The sequence below is a fragment of the Arvicola amphibius genome, chromosome 7, assembly GCF_903992535.2.
Source record: "Arvicola amphibius chromosome 7, mArvAmp1.2, whole genome shotgun sequence".
NCBI classification, from domain to species: domain Eukaryota; kingdom Metazoa; phylum Chordata; class Mammalia; order Rodentia; family Cricetidae; genus Arvicola; species Arvicola amphibius.
In genome coordinates, this window is record NC_052053.1 from 95,554,315 (window position 1) to 95,572,889 (window position 18,575).

Genomic DNA, 18,575 nt, shown 5'->3' on the forward strand with positions numbered 1-18,575 from the left:
GAAAATGAATATTGAGAGAATGAATATACACACACACACACACACTATGCATATATAGCCATATAAAGGGAATTTATTAAAGACTTGCAGGATGTGGCACTGGTAGTCCAGAAATGTCCGTCTTACACTGGGGAGGCCAAGAATCCGATAGCTGCTCAGCCCACGAGGCTGGGTATCTCAGCAGTCCCAACCTGGCTCTGGAGTCCTAGAGAGTTCCTGGAGAGCTGGTGGTCTTCGGTCTACATGGGGATCCTGAAGGTGGTGGTTCTGATGGCGTTGAAGGACAGCCTCAGCAACAGCGTGGATGAACTTGCCAGCGACAGCGAGGGCAAGCGGGCAGCAGCAAAGCTCCCGTCTTCCACGTCCTTCGATCTAGACTGTCATCAGAAGGTGACGCCCGGACTCAGGGTGGGTCTTCGGACTTCAGATACTCTCCCCGGAGAAACCCCTCACAATAGCTCTCAGCAATTTGTGTCTTTCGTGATTCCAGATATGTTCACGTTGATAACCAAGATTAGCCATGGCACCATGAAGCTTTCCACCTGCCGCAGATGCCCAGCTCTGGCATTCCTGGATGGGGGTGGATGTGATTGACAGGCTGGCCCCACCCACCTTCCCCCACCTGCCTCTCACCGGTGTGTCTTGGCACACATCCTTTCACTTGCGTTATGTGCAGCTGCATCTTTCCATCTGACAGGGGCCGGGAGGTTACAGCCTGGCTGAAGATGAAGGGTAACTAAGTTCTGGCTTCACCCTGTTATCTGTCTCATCCCTTCAGGGACAGGCCTCTTTCTGTGGAGAGAAGGGAGGCAGCAGCAGGCTGCTGGGAGCCAGGCAAACCTCCTGATTGCTTCTGGGGAGGAGGGGATAGAGAGGTGGGAAGGAGCCAGAACCAGAACCAGAACCACTCCCCTGACCCCCTGCCCCCCCCAACCCCAAGCCATACCCTGCTCTTCCTAAACACGTTCTGTAGACTGTGAGGGACAAGGAGGCTCTAGGCACCATCTCCTAGACAGCCCCATGTTCTAGGAGGGCTCCCCAGGGGGAGGGCAACACTCACTTCCTAGCTACCTCAGAGCCAGGCTTCCACTCACCAGGAGAAAACAAAGGCCTTGAAGCTGTGAACTACATCCTCTCACCCACTGGCCAGCAGCATTTCCAAAATGACAAAGGGCTTTCCAGGGAGTCTAGGAAAAAAAATTAATTTTCAGTGATGTTTTGCTTGCTGTAGTTAACAATGATTATTAAATAGGCAGGGTGAGCTACTGCGTGTTTTCCTTGTTATTAGCTGTGTTTATGGGTTTTTATTAAGTTGTACCAAGCTGAGATAATTGTAAAACTATCTGCTTAAGCTGTATGACTCTTAGACCTCCCTTTTTAATTTTTTCCCAACTTGAAGATGGAGAGTCTGCCTTATTCAAGGTTTATGCTGGAAGTTGGGAACCAGTGAACTTGGCTTGTCAAGGTCCAGATGTGAAATATTTTGAGCTTTGATTGCCGTGTGGTCTCTGTCAACCATATAATAGGCTCCTGTGTGGATGCCTGAAACCTTAGATAGAGGTCATATAGACCGCTGTCCTTCCTTAACACATGTGCACCCGTTATGGTTAATCTTGATTGTGAAGGTGAGAGGCTCTGGGTTCATCTATGAGACAAGGCTCATGGCATGTCTGAGATGTCTCTAGACTGGGCTAACTGAGGTAGGAAGATCCACCCTGATGTGGGTGGCACTGTCCCATGGGCTGGGGTCTGTGACAGAATAGAAAGGAGAAAGTGAGCTGAGCCCTGGCATTCATTGCTCCCTGCTTCTCGACTGTGGACGTCATGTGACCCATCACCTCCTGCTCCTGCCACCAGGCCTTCCTCACAGATTCTTCAAACTATATAGGCAGGGCTGGAGAGATGGCTCAGTGGTTAAGAGCATTGCCTGCTCTTCCAAAGGTCCTGAGTTCAATTCTCAGCAACCACATGGTGGCTCACAACCATCTGTAAATGAGGTCTGGTGCCCCCTTCTGGCCTGCAGACATTCACGTAGACAGAATATTGTATAATAAATAAATAAATAAATAAATAAATAAATAAATATTTAAAAAAACTATATAGGCAGATAAATTCTTCTTCTAAGTTTCTTCTGCTTGAGACTTTGATGACAGCAATGAGAAAGTATTTAAAACCCGTGATAAAGTTTAACTTACATATGAGGCCAAGCAGATATTAAGAACAATAATAGTAAATTAGAACAGTAACTAGATACTGATACTGTGATGGCTGATCTGATAATAGGGATGGCAATAAATGTCAGTGTGACAGTTACTCAGCTACCGGCTGGTGGCATGTAAGGGTGAGGTAATGCTAGAGAAAGGGGTGATTCACGTTCTGGACTAGATCAAACATGACAGCATGAAATTTCATCACACACCTCAGAATGGCCCGAAAATTAAAACTTATGCTTTGCCTGTTTTTAGAATGTCCGTGGAATGTTTTTGGGTTGTGAAAAACAAAACCATGGACCAGGGAAACGTCTATATGTGGCTCTGCCAATCAAACTTTATTTACAGTGCTTTATAGTGGGTCAGATTTTGGTTCAGGATCTGTAGTTTCCAGACACCTGCTATAAACTGTATGAAAAGCCCCGAGTGAAGAGTCTGGTCTGATGAGCTCATGCTGGCTCCACCTCTGGGTGCCAGGGGCAGATCATGTCATCTCACTGGTGTTTGAGTTTCTTTCCAATAAAACCAGGCAGCAGGGACTGGGGGAGATGGCTCAGTGGTTTGGAACATATATGGTTCTTCCAAAGGACTCACATTTGAGTCCCTGCACCCAGGGAGGAAATGAGGCACTTTCTAGAACTCTGGGATGTCTGAGTTCCTGCTTTAGTTCAGGCTGGGAGTCCTTTGTCTCTTATGAGATGAGAGGACCACAGTCCAGGGCCTCTTGCTCCCTCTTGGGATGAGCACCTCTCTAGATAGCTCTCTGGTATTCTCTTTTCAGGAATTCCTACCACCAACCAGCCATCCTCAAGTTACTGAGAGGTAGCTCTGGGCTTTTGGGTGGTGTGGGAAATGAAAAAAACGGAAATTACTCAGCAAGTCTATGATGCTCATTGAGAAAAACTTAGTACTTCCAAGAAAGTGTGGGTCATTGAGATTATTCTGGTTTTGTCTCCTGGACTTACATCTTCCTGGTGCCGACTAGGCCCCAAGGCAAATTGCTTAGGGTTCTGTGGACCACGGTTTGCAAATCTGTATAGTGGGATGATGATGATGATGATGATGATGATGATGATGTGGGGTTGAATGGGATTAAATAAAATGATACATGTAAACCATATAAAACAGCGCCAGCCAGACCTGGTATGTGCTCAGTCAGCTCAGCTGTGCCGCTATTATTGCCATCATCCCGTCAGCCTGAAACCATGTTGGGTGTGTCTCTTTTTTCGTTATCTTTGTGTGTTAGCTGTGCACGCGTGTGTATACAGGGCATGTGGAGACCACAGGTTAATATTGCATATCTTTCTTGATCAGCTCCATCTTATTTATTGAGGGAGGATAGCTCATAGATCCCGGAGTCTGTGCTTAGGCTGGACTGGCGGGCTGGGGAGCGTCGGGAAGACCCTGTTTCTGCTTCCCCAGCACTGGGGTCACAGCGTGTGACATCATCCTGATGCTTTAACCAAGGGTGTGCAGTAAGCACTTTACAACTCTTTCCTCAGTCCTTCCTTCTGGTTTTTACCCTAGACTCATGTTCAGCTTTTGGATTTGAGGCTTGGATGGAGGGCTCTGTTCCTATCCTGTGTGTTAATTAAGTGATTCTTGGTGAGGTGAACGAGATGGGGGAGAAGATGGTAGCAGGAAAAGACAGATGAAGGTTGTGAGTGAAGTCTGGACAGTCAGGTTCTATGCTCCATATATTCCATAGACTTTGGAATTTATGAGTATACACCTCAAAAGATGACAAGTTGGAGATGATTTCCTTAGGAGCCTCGTGAGAGAACACGGGGTGCTGTTGAGCCTGGTGGCAGGTGGAAGGAGACGCCTCTTTGTCTGGATGTCCCTTAGAAGGGCAGTCCGAAGATCTCTTGGTGCACAGGGCATTGCTTCTGCAGCTGATCCTAACCAACTCTGACAGGAGGGCAGAGGCCCCCAAGCGAGGTCAGGACCACAAATCCCGTCCCAGCAGGTGGCTGCTGGGGAGACTGTGCCCTCCAGATAACCTTCAAGTTCTCATTGATTTCCTGTCAAGGCTTTTCCCGTCCTCAGCCTGCAGTGCCCCTGGCACTACCCGTAGGTTTGGGGCTCAGAACAAGGACATGGCTCAGCAACCTGGGACAGGACCCTCAGAGGAGGTTAATTTGGAGGAAGGCCCTTGAAGGGAAACAGAATGGTCACATTGGAGACTATCTTCTGAATTTGCTTGTTTGCAGCAGGTTTCGAGCATGGACTATCCCTTTGGGCATATAAAGCAATGACCAACATTATAAATGGGCACTTTTTACCAGGACTCGCTCCAGAGTTTGGGGTGCATAGGTGGCATTGTGGGGCCATGAGCAAAATTCACATAGAGATGGTGGAGTTGGAGACAGGCCCACTGTCCTGCGCACATTGTACTGGGAAGGTCGGGTCAGGAGGTGGTCAGAAATGTGGAAGAATCTCTGCACTCCTCATTTTGAAGTCCTGGGGCCTCTGCTCTGACTCCAGTTTATCTTCATCTTCTATTATTTGTTCAGTGGTGCCACCTGTACTTTCCTAGAGTCCAACTCCTGTGTAGGGTACAGAGGATCTGAAGAGATTGGGCCCTGGCTGCACAGAGGTTGCTCTTTAATCATACAGAGACAATCAGGAGACAAAGACAGTTTTTTATCAATTTAAAAATTTTAATTAATTATCTTTATTTTAATCTACAAATTTAATAATCATATTTTTAAATATTAAAATTAAACAATAGCAATTTATTATTATTGATACTATTGATATACAGAGTCTCACTATGTAGTTCTGACCAGCCTAGGACTTTCTTTGTAGACCAGGGTAGCTTTGAACTCGCAGAGATTCTCGTACCACTGAGATTAAAGGCGTGCTCCAACAAGTCTGGCTCAGCAAAGAGAATTTTGGTACTGGAAAGTGTTACAAAAACTAAAATAGGAGAGGAGACAGTCAGGGGTCAGGAAGGAAGGAGTGGGGTGGGTTGGTTACTCTACATAATGGATTTAAATCCTGCCAGAAGATGTTGGAGAAGTCTGCAAGGGTGGAGGTGGCAGCATGGACAAAGGTCCGGAGGTGAGAGCATCTTAGAAGAGGAAGAGGTACAGAGGGACTGGAACCCAGCATGAGGAGACCAGATGAAGTGGGAAAGACAACAGTCTGGGCTTCTGTAGCCCCAGGAGGGAGTTGGGATTGATTCTGAGCGCTATGGGAAGGTGCTGGAGGGATTTAAAGAGGAGAGAATGTCATGGTGCGGTTTCTGTTTTGAAAAGGTCGCTTGGGCAGCAGCGTAGAGAGCTGACCGTAAAGAACATGACTTTGTGGTTAAATGCCAGACCGTATTCCCTCTTCTGGGGAGGGCAGCGCCGAGGCTTGTGTCCTTCAGCAGCAAAGACGGACTGAGCGCTCTTAGTCTGGGGATGGTCTAATTGGTGAGCTAGCTACTCCTATGGCGGTCACACTCAGGGGACATCTTGGTGCTCTCCTGGAGTTTCAGCAGAGACTCAGGCTGTGGAATACGTAATCTAGACATCTTTTCTTTTCCCCTTCCCTCCCCTCTTGTCTCTTTTTCTTTCCCCTTCTTGGTACATTTCCGCCCCCCTTCCCTCCTTCTCCCTCCTTCCTCCCACTCTCCCTTCCCCTTCCTCTTTCCTTTCCCTCTCTTCTTTCCTTTTGACTGGCTTCATGAACTCCAGTTGTTCCTGCCTCCACCTCCTGAGTTCTAGGATCACAGGCGTGTGATGATGCCCAGCTAAGGAACTAGCCATCCTTTAACTCAATGAAGTTTCTTCTGTGGGTGTGTTTTCTTTTCCGGGTATGAGCCACCCTACATGAAGGGGGCATTCCTGTTGCTGTTTGATGTCTGAAAGTTGGTGACATTCAATACATTCTTTAACCCTCAGAGGAGAGATTTGTTTTGTCATATCTAGATGCCATTTGAAAGGCGACCTTTGAGTACAAGTGAAGGAGCTAGGTTCCTCCTCAGAGCATCTTTCCCCTGCCTCTCCTCCCATTATTTACTGGAAGGAATCATACTGCCTCCAATCTCCTGTCCTTGGCAGTCCCTTGACTTCAACCCCAAGATCCGTATGTCATCAGAACATCCGGTGGCAGCTCAGAAATCATGGCCAGGTTCAATATAAATTCTGTCTTGCTTAGGCCGCTTTGCATAATAACTCCCTGAAAAGTCTTCACCAGAGGAGGAGCGATTTATTGGGGCTAGTGGGCCTGAACATGCGCGGAATGGCATTGAAATCACAATGAGTTTTAGGGTTCAAATTCTTTGTCTAATGTGGCTTTCACAAGGGTCACCCTTGTCCCCAGTGTGCCTGTTCTTGGCCATTATGAAGGTCAGAGCCGCAGTCTGAATGAACGAGAATGGCAGGGTCTATACCGAATAGAGAGCTTGACTAGGCTTCTTGGACATTTTCAAGGAATGAGGGCTTTCGGGGGATTGGCCTGAGACAGGTCAGTGCTCTCGTTTTAATCCAGGCAGCTTCCTGAGGTTTTCCGTTGAGAATCAAGCCAGCTGAGTTAGAGTTGGTCACTGGAGCTTCTCAGCTCTGCCTTCAAAATACAGTGGCCAGAGAGTCTCTGCTCTTCTTTTAGACAACGGGGTGCACCTTTCAGCATTGAGTGCCTGGGGGTGAGGAGTGGGCGGGTGTGTGGGTCACATTCCGTTCCCCCAGATTCAGCACCAGAACCAACCTCCCAGCCCAACTCCAGTCTGAAAACCACTGCCTAGACCATGTTTTCTGAGAGCAGGGTGATGTGATGCTGTTCCCGGCACGGAGGGACATTTCAGGACAGGTGGGGATGATCTATGTCTCCTGGGGCAGGTGCGATGTCGTCTACATAGTGGTCAGCCGGCTTCTGAGGCGTGGAGAAGGGGGTTCTAATGATGAACGCCGACGGTCCACTTGACAGGATCTAGAACTGCCTAGAAGGCAAGCGTCTAGGCACATCCGTGAAGGGTTATCTAGATTAGGTCCATAAAGGAGAGAGGATTTTTCCTGAATGGGGGCAGCACCATGCCACAGGCTAGGATTCCAGACCAGCAACATTTTAATGAAAACAGTGAGGTAGACGGATGGAGGTGGAGGGTGAGCGTTTTGGGCAGGATAACCTGGGAGCTATCCTAGAGAAGGCAGGATTTCAGGCAGGCTTGAGCCGATTCAGATTGTCCAAACTGTGGGTGGAAGGATGTGAGTATTTTGTTGGGCACAAAAACAAGGCTGCCTACTTCTGTGTAGGAAATCATAAGATGAAGATTAACTTTGATTGATTGATTCTTCTACTTATGCACTTACTCATCTATCAACTCGGCGTGTAGACTGTCTGTCCTCGGCTTTGGGATAGAGCAACAGATGAGTCCAGTGTGGCCTCTGGTATTTAGAGAAGGCTCTGGAGCACGGCTGAACCATCATGCTCCAGCCACTTTGCTCTCTAATGCTCGAGGTTTACCTTGGGGTCAGAAATTTGAGTGGATTTCTGACAGCCTCAAAGTCACTGTCATAGTGAAGGTTCTGTGGCCGGATGTCACACGTAGAGGACTGGCCGGCTCAGGCAGCATGATTGCCACAAAGTGGCAGGAAATGGATTGCTTTTCAAGGGGAGGAGAAAGGAAAGACTGGATTGTAGGCATCCCTGCCGGTGTGTCCTGGATTCCAGTTTATCAAGTCCTTCCATAGGCCTACAGACCAGTGGTCAGAGTGAGGCACGGGGCTGGGGAGCTGGAGCGTGGTGGGGCTGATCAGTCCCGCCTGATAACCAGCCTGTCCTACGCCTGCTCTCTCAGAGCCTCCACAGCCCGGCAGAAGCATTGGAACATCAATCGGCGCTACTCTGAGATCGGTACCAAGGAGGAAAAGGCTAAAGGAAGCTTTGAGGGAGATTTCTTTTTGCCAGGCTTGCCTCAAACTCACTGAGATCCGCCTGCCTTTGCCTCCCAAGTGCTGGGATTAAAGGCGCCATCCCGCACTGGGCGCATGATTTCTTTCTGCCAGCGTGGGTGAGAAAAGAGCTCCGGTGTGGATAGGGAGAGATGGTGGCAATAAGTCAGGCGCTGGGGGATGAGCGCGGATGGGAGAGGCGGGGACCATGGACGTTCTCATGTTTGCAAGTGCAAAGTGGCAAGCAGACAGGCCTTGAAGTAGTACCTGAGCTCTGGCCTCCCCCGTGCCTCCCCCATGCCAGTGGCACCTGGGTGGTCAAGCGCAACACAGCACAACTTCCAACTGGGTACTAGATTCTGTGCCGGGTGCTGGGAGGGACTCACATGGAAATCCAGGATTTGGGGGCTGCTGGCCTACCCAACTCAGGTCCCTTCCTTCACACTGGAGCAGATGTGTCCTGGGAGCTGTTGGGTACCCAACCTGAGTGGGTAGGCTGTGGCACTGTGGATGTTCTCTTCTGGGGTCACCTTCCAGGAGGGAAGACACATGTTAACATAACCATGGAACTGGGTCTAAGCTGATACAGTAATAGCATTGTTTGGGGTGTAAGAAAATGAGAGCCAGGAGAAAGGGTTTTGGAGTCTTTCGCATCTCAGTAGCCTTCCCTGTGGAAACACCATTCACTAGTTCTGGTTGTTGTAACGAAACACTCATTTCTCAGTTCTTTGGGTTGCAAATTCAAGATTACGATGCCAGCAAAGTTAAATTCCTTTTAATGGCTCTTTTCCTGGTTTATTACATATGGCTGCCTTCTTGTTGTGTCCTCAGATGTGAGTATATGGGGACTAATATATTTAATTCTTCATATTTTGAGATGGGCTCTTATGTACCCCAGGCTAGCCTCAGACTTGCCCTGTGGCTGAGGATGACTTTGAATTTCTGGTCCTCTCTTGCCTCCACTTGGGATTAGAGCGCTGGGATTAGAAGTGTGTGCGCTCCCCAAACCCACATGCCCAGTATTATTTATGTGGGTTCTGGGGATTGAACTCAGGTCTTTGAGTTTGTAAGGCAAGTCTTTCCCAGGGCTAAACTATCCCCTTTACCCCCTTCTGTTTAGTCTTCCCTTAATCTGCATCCCATTGTGAAGACTCTGCCCTCACAGCCTAATTACCTCTAAAGGCTCCATCTCCAAATGCTATCAATCTGGGAGTCAGGACACCAGCTTTTTTTTTCTTTTTTCATACGGGGTGGCACCATTCAGTCTATCACTAAGCTGGCTTTTCTTTCAAGGGCCACTCTAAGAACAGTACCACATCAAGGGAAGTAAAATGGTTCCTTCACCTTGTCAAAAAACCCCTACCTGTAGCTAGCTTGTGAGGGTTTATTCAAAGCTGAGTGGGAACTGAGCTTTCGGTGCCCCCATTACACATGCTGAAATGCAAAGAGCCGGCCGTTAACGCTCCGGAGATGGTTTTAATGTGTGTCTTTGGGTGACTGGGGACTGTGGGCGCCTGGGTGCTAGGCTGTCAGGCAGGGGCACTGCAGAGGGTGGCGGTGGGAGGGAAGAAGGGATCAGAAATGTCACTGGCCAGCGCTGCTTATCTCTTGTTTACAGGCACAAATAATAGGCCAAGGTCCTGTTGTAACAGCAACAGGGGACTTGTGGCCACATATTATGAGTGACTAGACAGGAACTCTGGAAAGCGACAGAACTCAGTGCCAGATGGAGTGGGGGTAAAGGAGGGACCTTGGGTCAGTTGCTCTGTGGGTGGGGGGCAGTGACCCCTCTTTGCTCCCCCTCCCAGAAGAATGAAAGCTGGGGAGGGAAGAGGCTCTTGGCAGAAGATGAGGGATTTTTTTTTGAACACTCCCTCTGCCCCTGCTGGAGACAGAGACTGGTTCTATAGTCCAGGATGGCCTTGAACTTGCAATCCCTTTGCTTCCACTTCACAGATACTGGGACTGTAGGCATGGCATGTTCCATCCTATCCGGATGGGGACGTATTTTGAAGTATGGTGTGACTCATGTCCTTAGTTATGAGCATAGAATTTGTGGGACGATAAGGACAGTGTCTGATTGGAGGGCTGAACCTGAGCCTTATCTCAAGGTAGGAGACAGGAAGTTGAGCCAGCGGACACGTTTTCTAGAATAGGAGGTCGGAAGAGGAGCAGAAGGCCCTTCAGGCCCTGGAATCCCTCTTCCCACAGACACGCTCCAGAAAGGTTCTTGGAATTCTCTGGAGAGGAACATCTAGTTCTCAGAGCTAGACTGGACCCCTCTGTCTGTTTGGGACCATAAAGAGATCTCTCACTCCTTCCAATGTCCGCTAGAACCAGGCGGCTGGTGTTCCAGACCGGGAAGGCTTTTCAGAGCCCAGCAACTACTTCTTATTTCTGATTGCAGCCTTTAGTGACCTGGGGTCAGTTCTTGATGAGGACATCAGTCTAACCTGCCTGGTGCCAGCTTCCTCCAGCTCAAGACATCAATCATGAACTGGTAATCTAGCCCCCATGGTCTGGTGCAGACAGGTGATGGCTGAGCTTGGTCCATGCCTGCTCCAGCCTGGGGCACGCTGGTCACAACTCCATAGAATGAGTCATATGCTGCCTGCCCGTCCTGGCCCTTTCTGTCCCCTGTGGCTTTAATGCAAATGTCACCCGTGGGATCCTTTCCTTGTGGGACTTTATTTATTTATTTATTTTTAAATGCCATATTGGAAAGGACATTTGTCTTCTCTTCTGTTTAAATTGCTTTCCATGGGTTTGGGAGACCTGGCCATCGATTTTCTTTTAGAGCGTGTAGAAAGCGCCGTGAAGATTTTGGCTAATTAACTTTTGGAGAAGTGCTGCTTACATTTATCCAGGAGGTTGAAATCTTTTTTTTCTCCGCCCATATCTTCAAGAATGGCTTTTAACTTTTGTTTTCAAGTACTGCCAGCACCCAGTCTGTTTAAAGGGAACATCTTCCCTGGAGACAGATGATGGTCTAGAGGCTGTGGGATGTCACTTTGCACAGTGGGTTAGAGGCACTTGCTGAGCAAGTCCAGCGACCTGAGTTCAATCCCTGGAACCCATGTCAAGGTGGAAGGCGAGAACTCTGGTATTTAATATTTATAAGATGCTTCATTCACACGAAGTTTACACTTCTGAGAATCCACATTTCCCCCAGCACACCTGTGAGTACTGACACTGTATTCAGAGAGCAGCTCCCTTCTCACTGTGTCCCAGCTTTGTTTGGCTTTCTCCTCCATTCGGTATGAAGCACAGATGTTGGACTTCACTGTTCATTCTGAGTAAGTCCATTTTCTTGTTCCTCTTACATGGGCCAAAGCTGTTGGAAGCGAGGAGCATGGCAGGGAAATTTGCCTTGAAATCTTTCTGTGGATTTCTCTGGTATAGGCTTCCAGAGGTCTATCTGGAAGAAAGAAATCCTGTTCTAGAAGATGAATTTTACCCTACCCACTCCCCCTTTCTTTTGGACTCAGTTTATAATTTTATGTTTTCCCCTCCCTTAACCAGAATTTCTCAGGTTGAACTAGTTAACATTTTTTAAAGAAAAGGTCATGGGATGAGCCTGGATGGATGGTGGTACTCCCACCCATCACATTGGCCCTGGGGAGGCTGAGGCAGGAACACGGGCTACGTGGTAAGATACTATCTGAAACAAACAGCAGACTATGGAACCCTCTCCTTGTGGTACTCTGAGCAGTTCCCATCAACGTGGCATGGGTGGTCACCGCTGGAGACCCTGGGCAGGCTGTATCATCCCACATGGCTTAAACTGCCTGCAAATGGTTCCATTCCTCTGAGACACATTGCCTTAGCAGGGGGAACTATTCAAGCTGGTGCGACACAGGCAAATACTTTGTCGAAAGCGTTCCTCATTTTTGATCAATCTCCTGGTCCTTGTTAGTATCTTTGATTACATCAGATTATGTGCCGTTCCATTTTATAGCATTTTAATGGGCTTTCTGCTCCCCTCCCCAGTTCATTTCCTGCTGTGTGGTTATTAGGATTTGATGGTAGCTTGGTTTTGTTATTGCTGGAATACCTTCTGTGTGTGCTAACCCTTCCGTGTGAATGTGGGGAATCTTCAGAGGTGAAGAGAGGGAGTGGGGGATGGGAGGGGAGTGAGGGTGGGGTGGGGTGGGGATTTATTGTTTGTTTCTCAGAGGCTTGTCAACAATTAAATTACAGATGAACCTTCCATGACTGTATTTTCCAACTGTAAGATGTTTGTTTTGAATCCTTTGGTAGGAGGCTGGTGGGATGAGTTGGGGGTGAAAGGTGCTTGCGGAGCAAGCCTTAGGACCTCAGCTCCATCCTTGATGGAAGGAGAGAACTGTGTCTGCCAAGTTGTCCTCTGCCCTTCACACATGTTCCCTGCCCCCACACTTCCACATTAGTAGTGATGATGATGATGATAATAATAACAACCAGAATAGAAGTAAAAGATCTTTAGTAGAATCTGACCCATTGACTTAGAAAAAGAACAGGCAAGGCTGCTTAAAACCTTGCTGTCTAGCAAGCAGTAGTGGAATGGGCTGGGATTAGAACCCTGTGCATTGTTGCTGGTCCTGTGAAATGGCTGAGCCACTGTGAGAAACAGTATGGTAGTTCTTTTTTTTCCTGATTTGATTTTTTTTTATTAAGATGTCTGGTTAAATTTATCATAGCTTATCCAAATGAAGTGAGAAAGAAAAAAGTTTGAGAACACACCAACAAAATCATAAAGAAAACTAATTCTTTCTTGTAGCAGCTGCTGCAGAGCGCAAGGGAATCTTTCTCACTTTCTGTAGGGATGCAGTTGAGTAAGAGCACCTTTGGTTTTTAAGCCCTTCTTCAGAAACATTCCACTTAACAATAACACAAGCTCCATGGTGGAAGAGTCTCTGTAGAAAAAGAAACAGAAATTCCCCTACACGGGAGGCTATCTCTGTTCTGTAATTATGGAACAAGGAGCCATAATTCACTTAGAAAGCTGATAAACTCAAAAGTGCCAATATTTTTAACCTAGGGCACAAAATTCCATAAAGTTTATATAATCCATTGCTTCAAGTGCTAAGCATTTGCAAAACGAGGCCACCCAAGTCCCTTCCCAACAGAGTAAAATACAGTGACATTGTCAAAAGGAAATTAATTCACAAAATATTAAAGCACTTTATATACTATGCTGGCTACATTTTTGCAAGCTTGGAACAAGTTAGAGTCATCTGGAAAGAGTGTGTCAGTTGAGAAACTGTCTCCGTCAGGTTCGCCTGTAGGCAAGTCTATAGGGCACTTTCTTTTCCCTCTTTTCCTTTTTGTAAAAATTTCTTTTTCTTTTCTTCTTCTTCTTCTTCTTCTTCTTCTTCTTCTTCTTCTTCTTCTTCTTCTTCTTCTTCTTCTTCTTCTTCTTCTTCTTCTTCTTCTCCTCCTCCTCCTCCTCCTCCTCCTCCTCCTCCTCCTCCTCCTCCTTCTCCTTCCTTCTCCTTCTCCTTCTTCTCCCCCCATTTTTTTAAAAAGAAAACAAACTATCTTTTTTCATTTAAATACCAATCCCAGTTCCCACTCCCTGGTAGTTCTTAAAAAGAAAAACAGAAACAAATAAAAGCAGAGTTTCCACATGGTCCATCAAATCCACTCTTGAGACTGAACTCTAAATAATTGAAAGTAGAGGCTTGATATTTATACCCCTATGTCCACAGGGTATTGTGACATATTTTCTACAGAGAGTATAGTTATTACATTCACAGTGATTAGAGCATGAAAGCAATCCAGGTATCCACTGGCTGATGAACCGATAAGCAAAGTATGCAATATAATACAGTCAGAAACAAAAGGACATTCTGACATATATTACAGCCTGGATGAATCTAGAATACTGTAATATGCTAAGTGCAATATGTTGGCCTCAAAAGATCCAAATTATATGAAATACTTGATTCACAGGCATCAAATTGACTCTGTTTATATTGGGTTACCACCCTGCAAACCAGGATGGCTTTATATTTGTGTCTTCAACTCTGGGCATTGAATTGCTTTGAGTTCAACTGTTATTAATTTTGTCCTAACTAAAAAACACATGTGTGTGTGTATGTTTGTGTATAAATGCTACATACATGTGCCTGCATGGAGGTCAGAAAAGGACATTAAATCCCCTGGAGCTTGAGTTATAGGTGGGTGTAAGCTGTCTGACCTGGGTGCTAGGAACCAATCCCAGGTTCCCTGGAAGAGCAGTGACTGCTCTTAACAGTTGAACCTTTTCTCCAGCCTCACTATTTTAATTTTTATTAATTAAAATTAGTCTTTGGAATTTTTATACACATAATGCATTCTGCTGACTGCCCCTACCTCTCTTACAGCACTTCCACCTTCATCAACCATGCCTCTTACAGACGAGTCCCTGTCTCACAATCTTGTCCTTGTTTTGTTTTGTTTTGTTTTGTTTTGTGTCTTACTGTGTTTAGGGAGGGTTGTGTGACCAGGGGTTGGGACTATGCACCCGAGCCTAGTGGGCTCCCTTTGGTGGTTGCACAACTGGGGACAGTGACTTCCCCTTCTGTAGCATCCCTCAGCAATTCCCAAGGGGTTGGGGGACTGTCAGACCTTACTTTAAATACTTCTCTTGTTTGCTTTTGATCAGAGAAAGTTCTTTTTCTTTTTGTTTGGTTTTGTTGTTGTTGTTGTTGTTGTTTTATTGAGACAGGGTTTCTTTGTGTAACAGTTCTGCCTGTCCTGGAACTCACTTTGTAGACTAGGTTGGCCTCAAAGTCACAGAGGTCCCCTTGCCTTCGCCTTCCCAGTGCTGGGATTAAAAGCATGCAACTCTACACCTGGCCCAGAGAAAGTTCTTTGTCTTTAACTGTGGGTGCATTTTCATGGTGTCCTTACTCAAATGCTTCTTACAACGAAAGGCTGAGCCTCCACAGGATGTCTGCTCTGCCCTTGTAGTCTTGATTTATCCTAAATACTCTTCTGTCACAATAGGAACATGGGTGGGTTTTGGCGACTTCTGAGAGTAAAGTGTAGGGGTGCTCAGAGAGAGGGCTCTGGATCTGGATGCTCTCTAAGTCCTCTGCAGAACATTGTTACTGAACCACCTCCAGGGGTGGTCATGTCTCAGCTGGTCACCTTTACTGATGGCGTTTGTTCTTTGGGTTTATTTTAAAGGATTTTTCTAAGTGATTTGGTAGATTTGGGACAGGAAGTAGAATCTGGTAGAGATTTGATGACAAATTGGGCTCCTGGTGCTCACCAACTTAGTTACCATTAATGCAGCTTCTTCCTGGGAAGAGGGTAGGGGACCGCTTCCCTCTGGTTGTGTTTCTATGCCCTCTGGTCTCACTTCCTTTCTTTCTTGCCTCCCGTAGCCTTGGGGACCAGTTCTACAAGGAGGCCATTGAGCATTGCCGGAGCTACAACTCACGACTGTGTGCAGAGCGGAGTGTGCGCCTCCCCTTCCTGGACTCACAGACTGGGGTGGCCCAGAACAATTGCTACATCTGGATGGAGAAGAGGCACCGAGGCCCAGGTGAGCCATGCCTCTGCTGGACCCAGCATGCACCAGGGCTCCAGTTTGGAGGAAAGAGTCTGGGAGTCCACACAGCTGGGTGGGTTGGGGTTCAGATAGTCCTTTCTCCAAGGGACCAGACAAGGATGATGGGATGTATTTATTTATCTTAAAGCAATCCAGTGTAAGTGGTCTTCATGTTTTACCCTTGGGTGTTGACTAAAAATCTGCGTATGAGCTTAGTTGTGGGAATAAGGCTTAGTTTTGTCATGAGAACTCTGTCCCTGAGGCTTGTCATCTGCGAAGTGTGGATAATCTCAGTATTTACTACCCAGAGTTTATCGGGATTAAATGACACTATCTATAAACAACTCAATATGTACATGCTCTAAAATGCTCGATGTTATTGCTGTCATGACCAGGATTTTAATCTAGGCTTCTTAGAATTGAATAAACCCCACTGGTGTAGAATAGGGGGACAGCTAGCTCTAGAAATGCTGGTTTCTGTGGTCTTAGTTATTTTAAAATTTAATTGTATGCATATGTATATATATATATATATATACATACATATAACTGTTCCTGTGTGTGTGTGTGTGTGTGTATGTGTGTGTGTGTGTGCGTGCGTGCATGCAAGCATCTTCCTTAAATAGGTGCTCTTCACCATCTTTTTTGAGGTAGGATCTCTCGCTTTTATCCAGAGTTTGCCGATTCAGCTCGGCTAGCTAGCCAGGGTGTGTGCATTTACATGGGCTCTGAGGATTGAACTCAGATCTGTGCTTTTGTGGTAAGCACGTGACTGGCTGAGCCTAGCCTCTGCCTCCCCCCTGACCCCCACCCCCATATTCGGTAGGTCTCACATAGCCTAGGCTGGTTTCAAACTTGCTATGGAGCCAAGCCGGATTTGCTGTGATCTTGACTGCTTCCTGGTCCTCTTTCTTCTACCTCTCAGGTGCTGGGATTACAGATATATACCACCACACCTGGCTCTGCATGAGTATATTGAGCAAAATTTTGTTTTGAAAGGTTTCATACTCGTGTAAAGTTTGGATAACGGCAGAGGAAATGGAAATCCTCACGGCCGAGCTTGACAGCAGTCACCTATGGCCAATCATTTCGTTCTGACTGAGCTGTTACCTTTCTCCCCGACTCTGGGTGACTTTGAGGTAGATCTGGGACAACGCATCATTTCATGTATAAATACTGTGGACTTACAATGTCAAGCCAGTTGGATGCAGTGGGACATGCCTGTAGTCACGGTGTTTAGGAAGCTGAGACAAGAGGATTGCAAGTTGAGGCCAACCTGAGACACATGACAAGAGTCTGTCTGAAAAGATAAAGGAGAAGATCAAACCCTTCCCACAATTATGATCAAATCAAAGAGTCAGCGTTCATTTCTCCCGCTGCCTCTAGCGTGAGCCAGGCTCCAAACAGGATTCCTACGTTGCAACTGGTGGATGTGCCTCTCAGAAGCTTGCAGCCTTTTCTCTGACACACACTCTCTCCCTTATATGCTATTTGTTGAAGAAACTGGGTTGTTTGCACTGTCGGGTTTCCCTGAGCTCAGATTTGCTGATTGCATCCCCGTGGTGTCACTCCTGTGAGTTGGTAATTAGGTCTAGAGACTTAGCCAGGCACACTCCTCTCTCTCTCTCTCTCTCTCTCTCTCTCTCTCTCTCTCTCTCTCTCTCTCTCTCTCTCTCTCCCTCTCTCTCCTCCCTGGCAAGGGTAATTTCAAAGTGGTAGTTTGTGCCTTCATCAGGAGGCTCACACAATTGGGTTATCTTCCATTTATTCATGTTAGCATCCTTCATGATAATCATCTAGATTCTTAATCCATTAAGAGTAGCAAAAAAAAAGTGGCCTTTGATTGGGGGCCATCGTTGTTTTTTCATTTATTAGCTCTACAGCTTCTGTAAAGAAAAACATCCTCCCATGAAAGCTTTGGTTATTGTGAGGTAGCGCTGACATGAGATAAATGGCATTTCCCCTGTATTTACCAGGTTTCAGAATAATGAGTTGGTTCCTTGGTATTGTCCGAAGCTGATCAATACAGTTATTTTAAGTGCTATCATGAACTCGGACTTAAACACATTTGATGCACTTTAATCCATTGCGGTTGTTATTCTGATTGATGGTTACACGGTCCCACCTTCAGCCAGCAGGGCTTTGGGAACAGCCTCAGTCCCTTCTGATGGTTTCCCTGCCATCCCAGTATCAGGACAAATGGATGCAGGCTCACCTACTGCACTTCCTGCCTTGGACCAGATGGAGCTGCTTCTCCTAGGAGCCCCGGGTTCTTGTTTTTGTAGGAGATTTTTAGAAGCAAACATCTATGCGATTCACGGCTTCTAGGTTTATCATTGTTTCTCAGGCTTTTCAGGCAGCACACCTGTAAAGTATGATATTTTTAAGGGAAATATGCTGTGCAATTCTACTATCCTAGATAATTCAGTTTTGAATAGTTTGTGCTTAACTATTTTTATTCTATCTCCCCTTTATCAGACATCCAACACACATACACATGCACACACACACACATACACACACACTCCCTGTGAATGCACGCACGCATGAACATATATTACACATATGCCCATATGTGTGTAAAAATGCATGCATGCATAGAACACATATACACATATACCCTCACGTGGATTTAATGATACTGATACTCTTGCTTTATCCCATACAGCGCTCACAACAGACACAGCATCATAGTAACAACAAGACTATTCATAGTAAGATTACTGGACAGGGTTTAAGTTTTTTTTTTTTCCTTTTGCTTTTTGTAGGTCTTGTTCCCCTTAGGCTGTGGTGTCAGAGCACTCTGCCTTAAAGTCACCTCTGTGTTGGTTGTGACAGTAAGTCTCCTATACGGTTGGATCTATAGGTTTCATTTTGGTTTTACTTATTAGGGGTTGCTCTGTGCAGGGGCTCCAAAGAATTCTTTTCTTAAAATTAGCTTCTCATTTCGAGTCACTGTAT

At 46.5% G+C, this 18,575-nt stretch overlaps 1 protein-coding gene across 9 annotated transcripts in view; it reads left to right on the forward strand.

The window, feature by feature from the left end:
* Dpf3 (double PHD fingers 3) overlaps positions 1 to 18,575 on the forward strand; it is a 279,713-nt gene that overhangs the window by 115,052 nt on the left and 146,086 nt on the right. For 8 of the 9 annotated variants that reach the window (XM_038336423.1, XM_038336418.1, XM_038336425.1 and 5 more), the window contains one exon: positions 15,448 to 15,608. In XM_038336423.1, the coding sequence (XP_038192351.1) occupies positions 15,584 to 15,608 (25 nt within the window). In that variant the 5' untranslated portion in view covers positions 15,448 to 15,583. Of the gene's footprint in view, positions 1 to 9,830; positions 9,848 to 10,499; positions 10,593 to 15,447; positions 15,609 to 18,575 lie in introns of those variants that run through there. The other variant, XM_038336419.1, reaches the window with a different exon arrangement.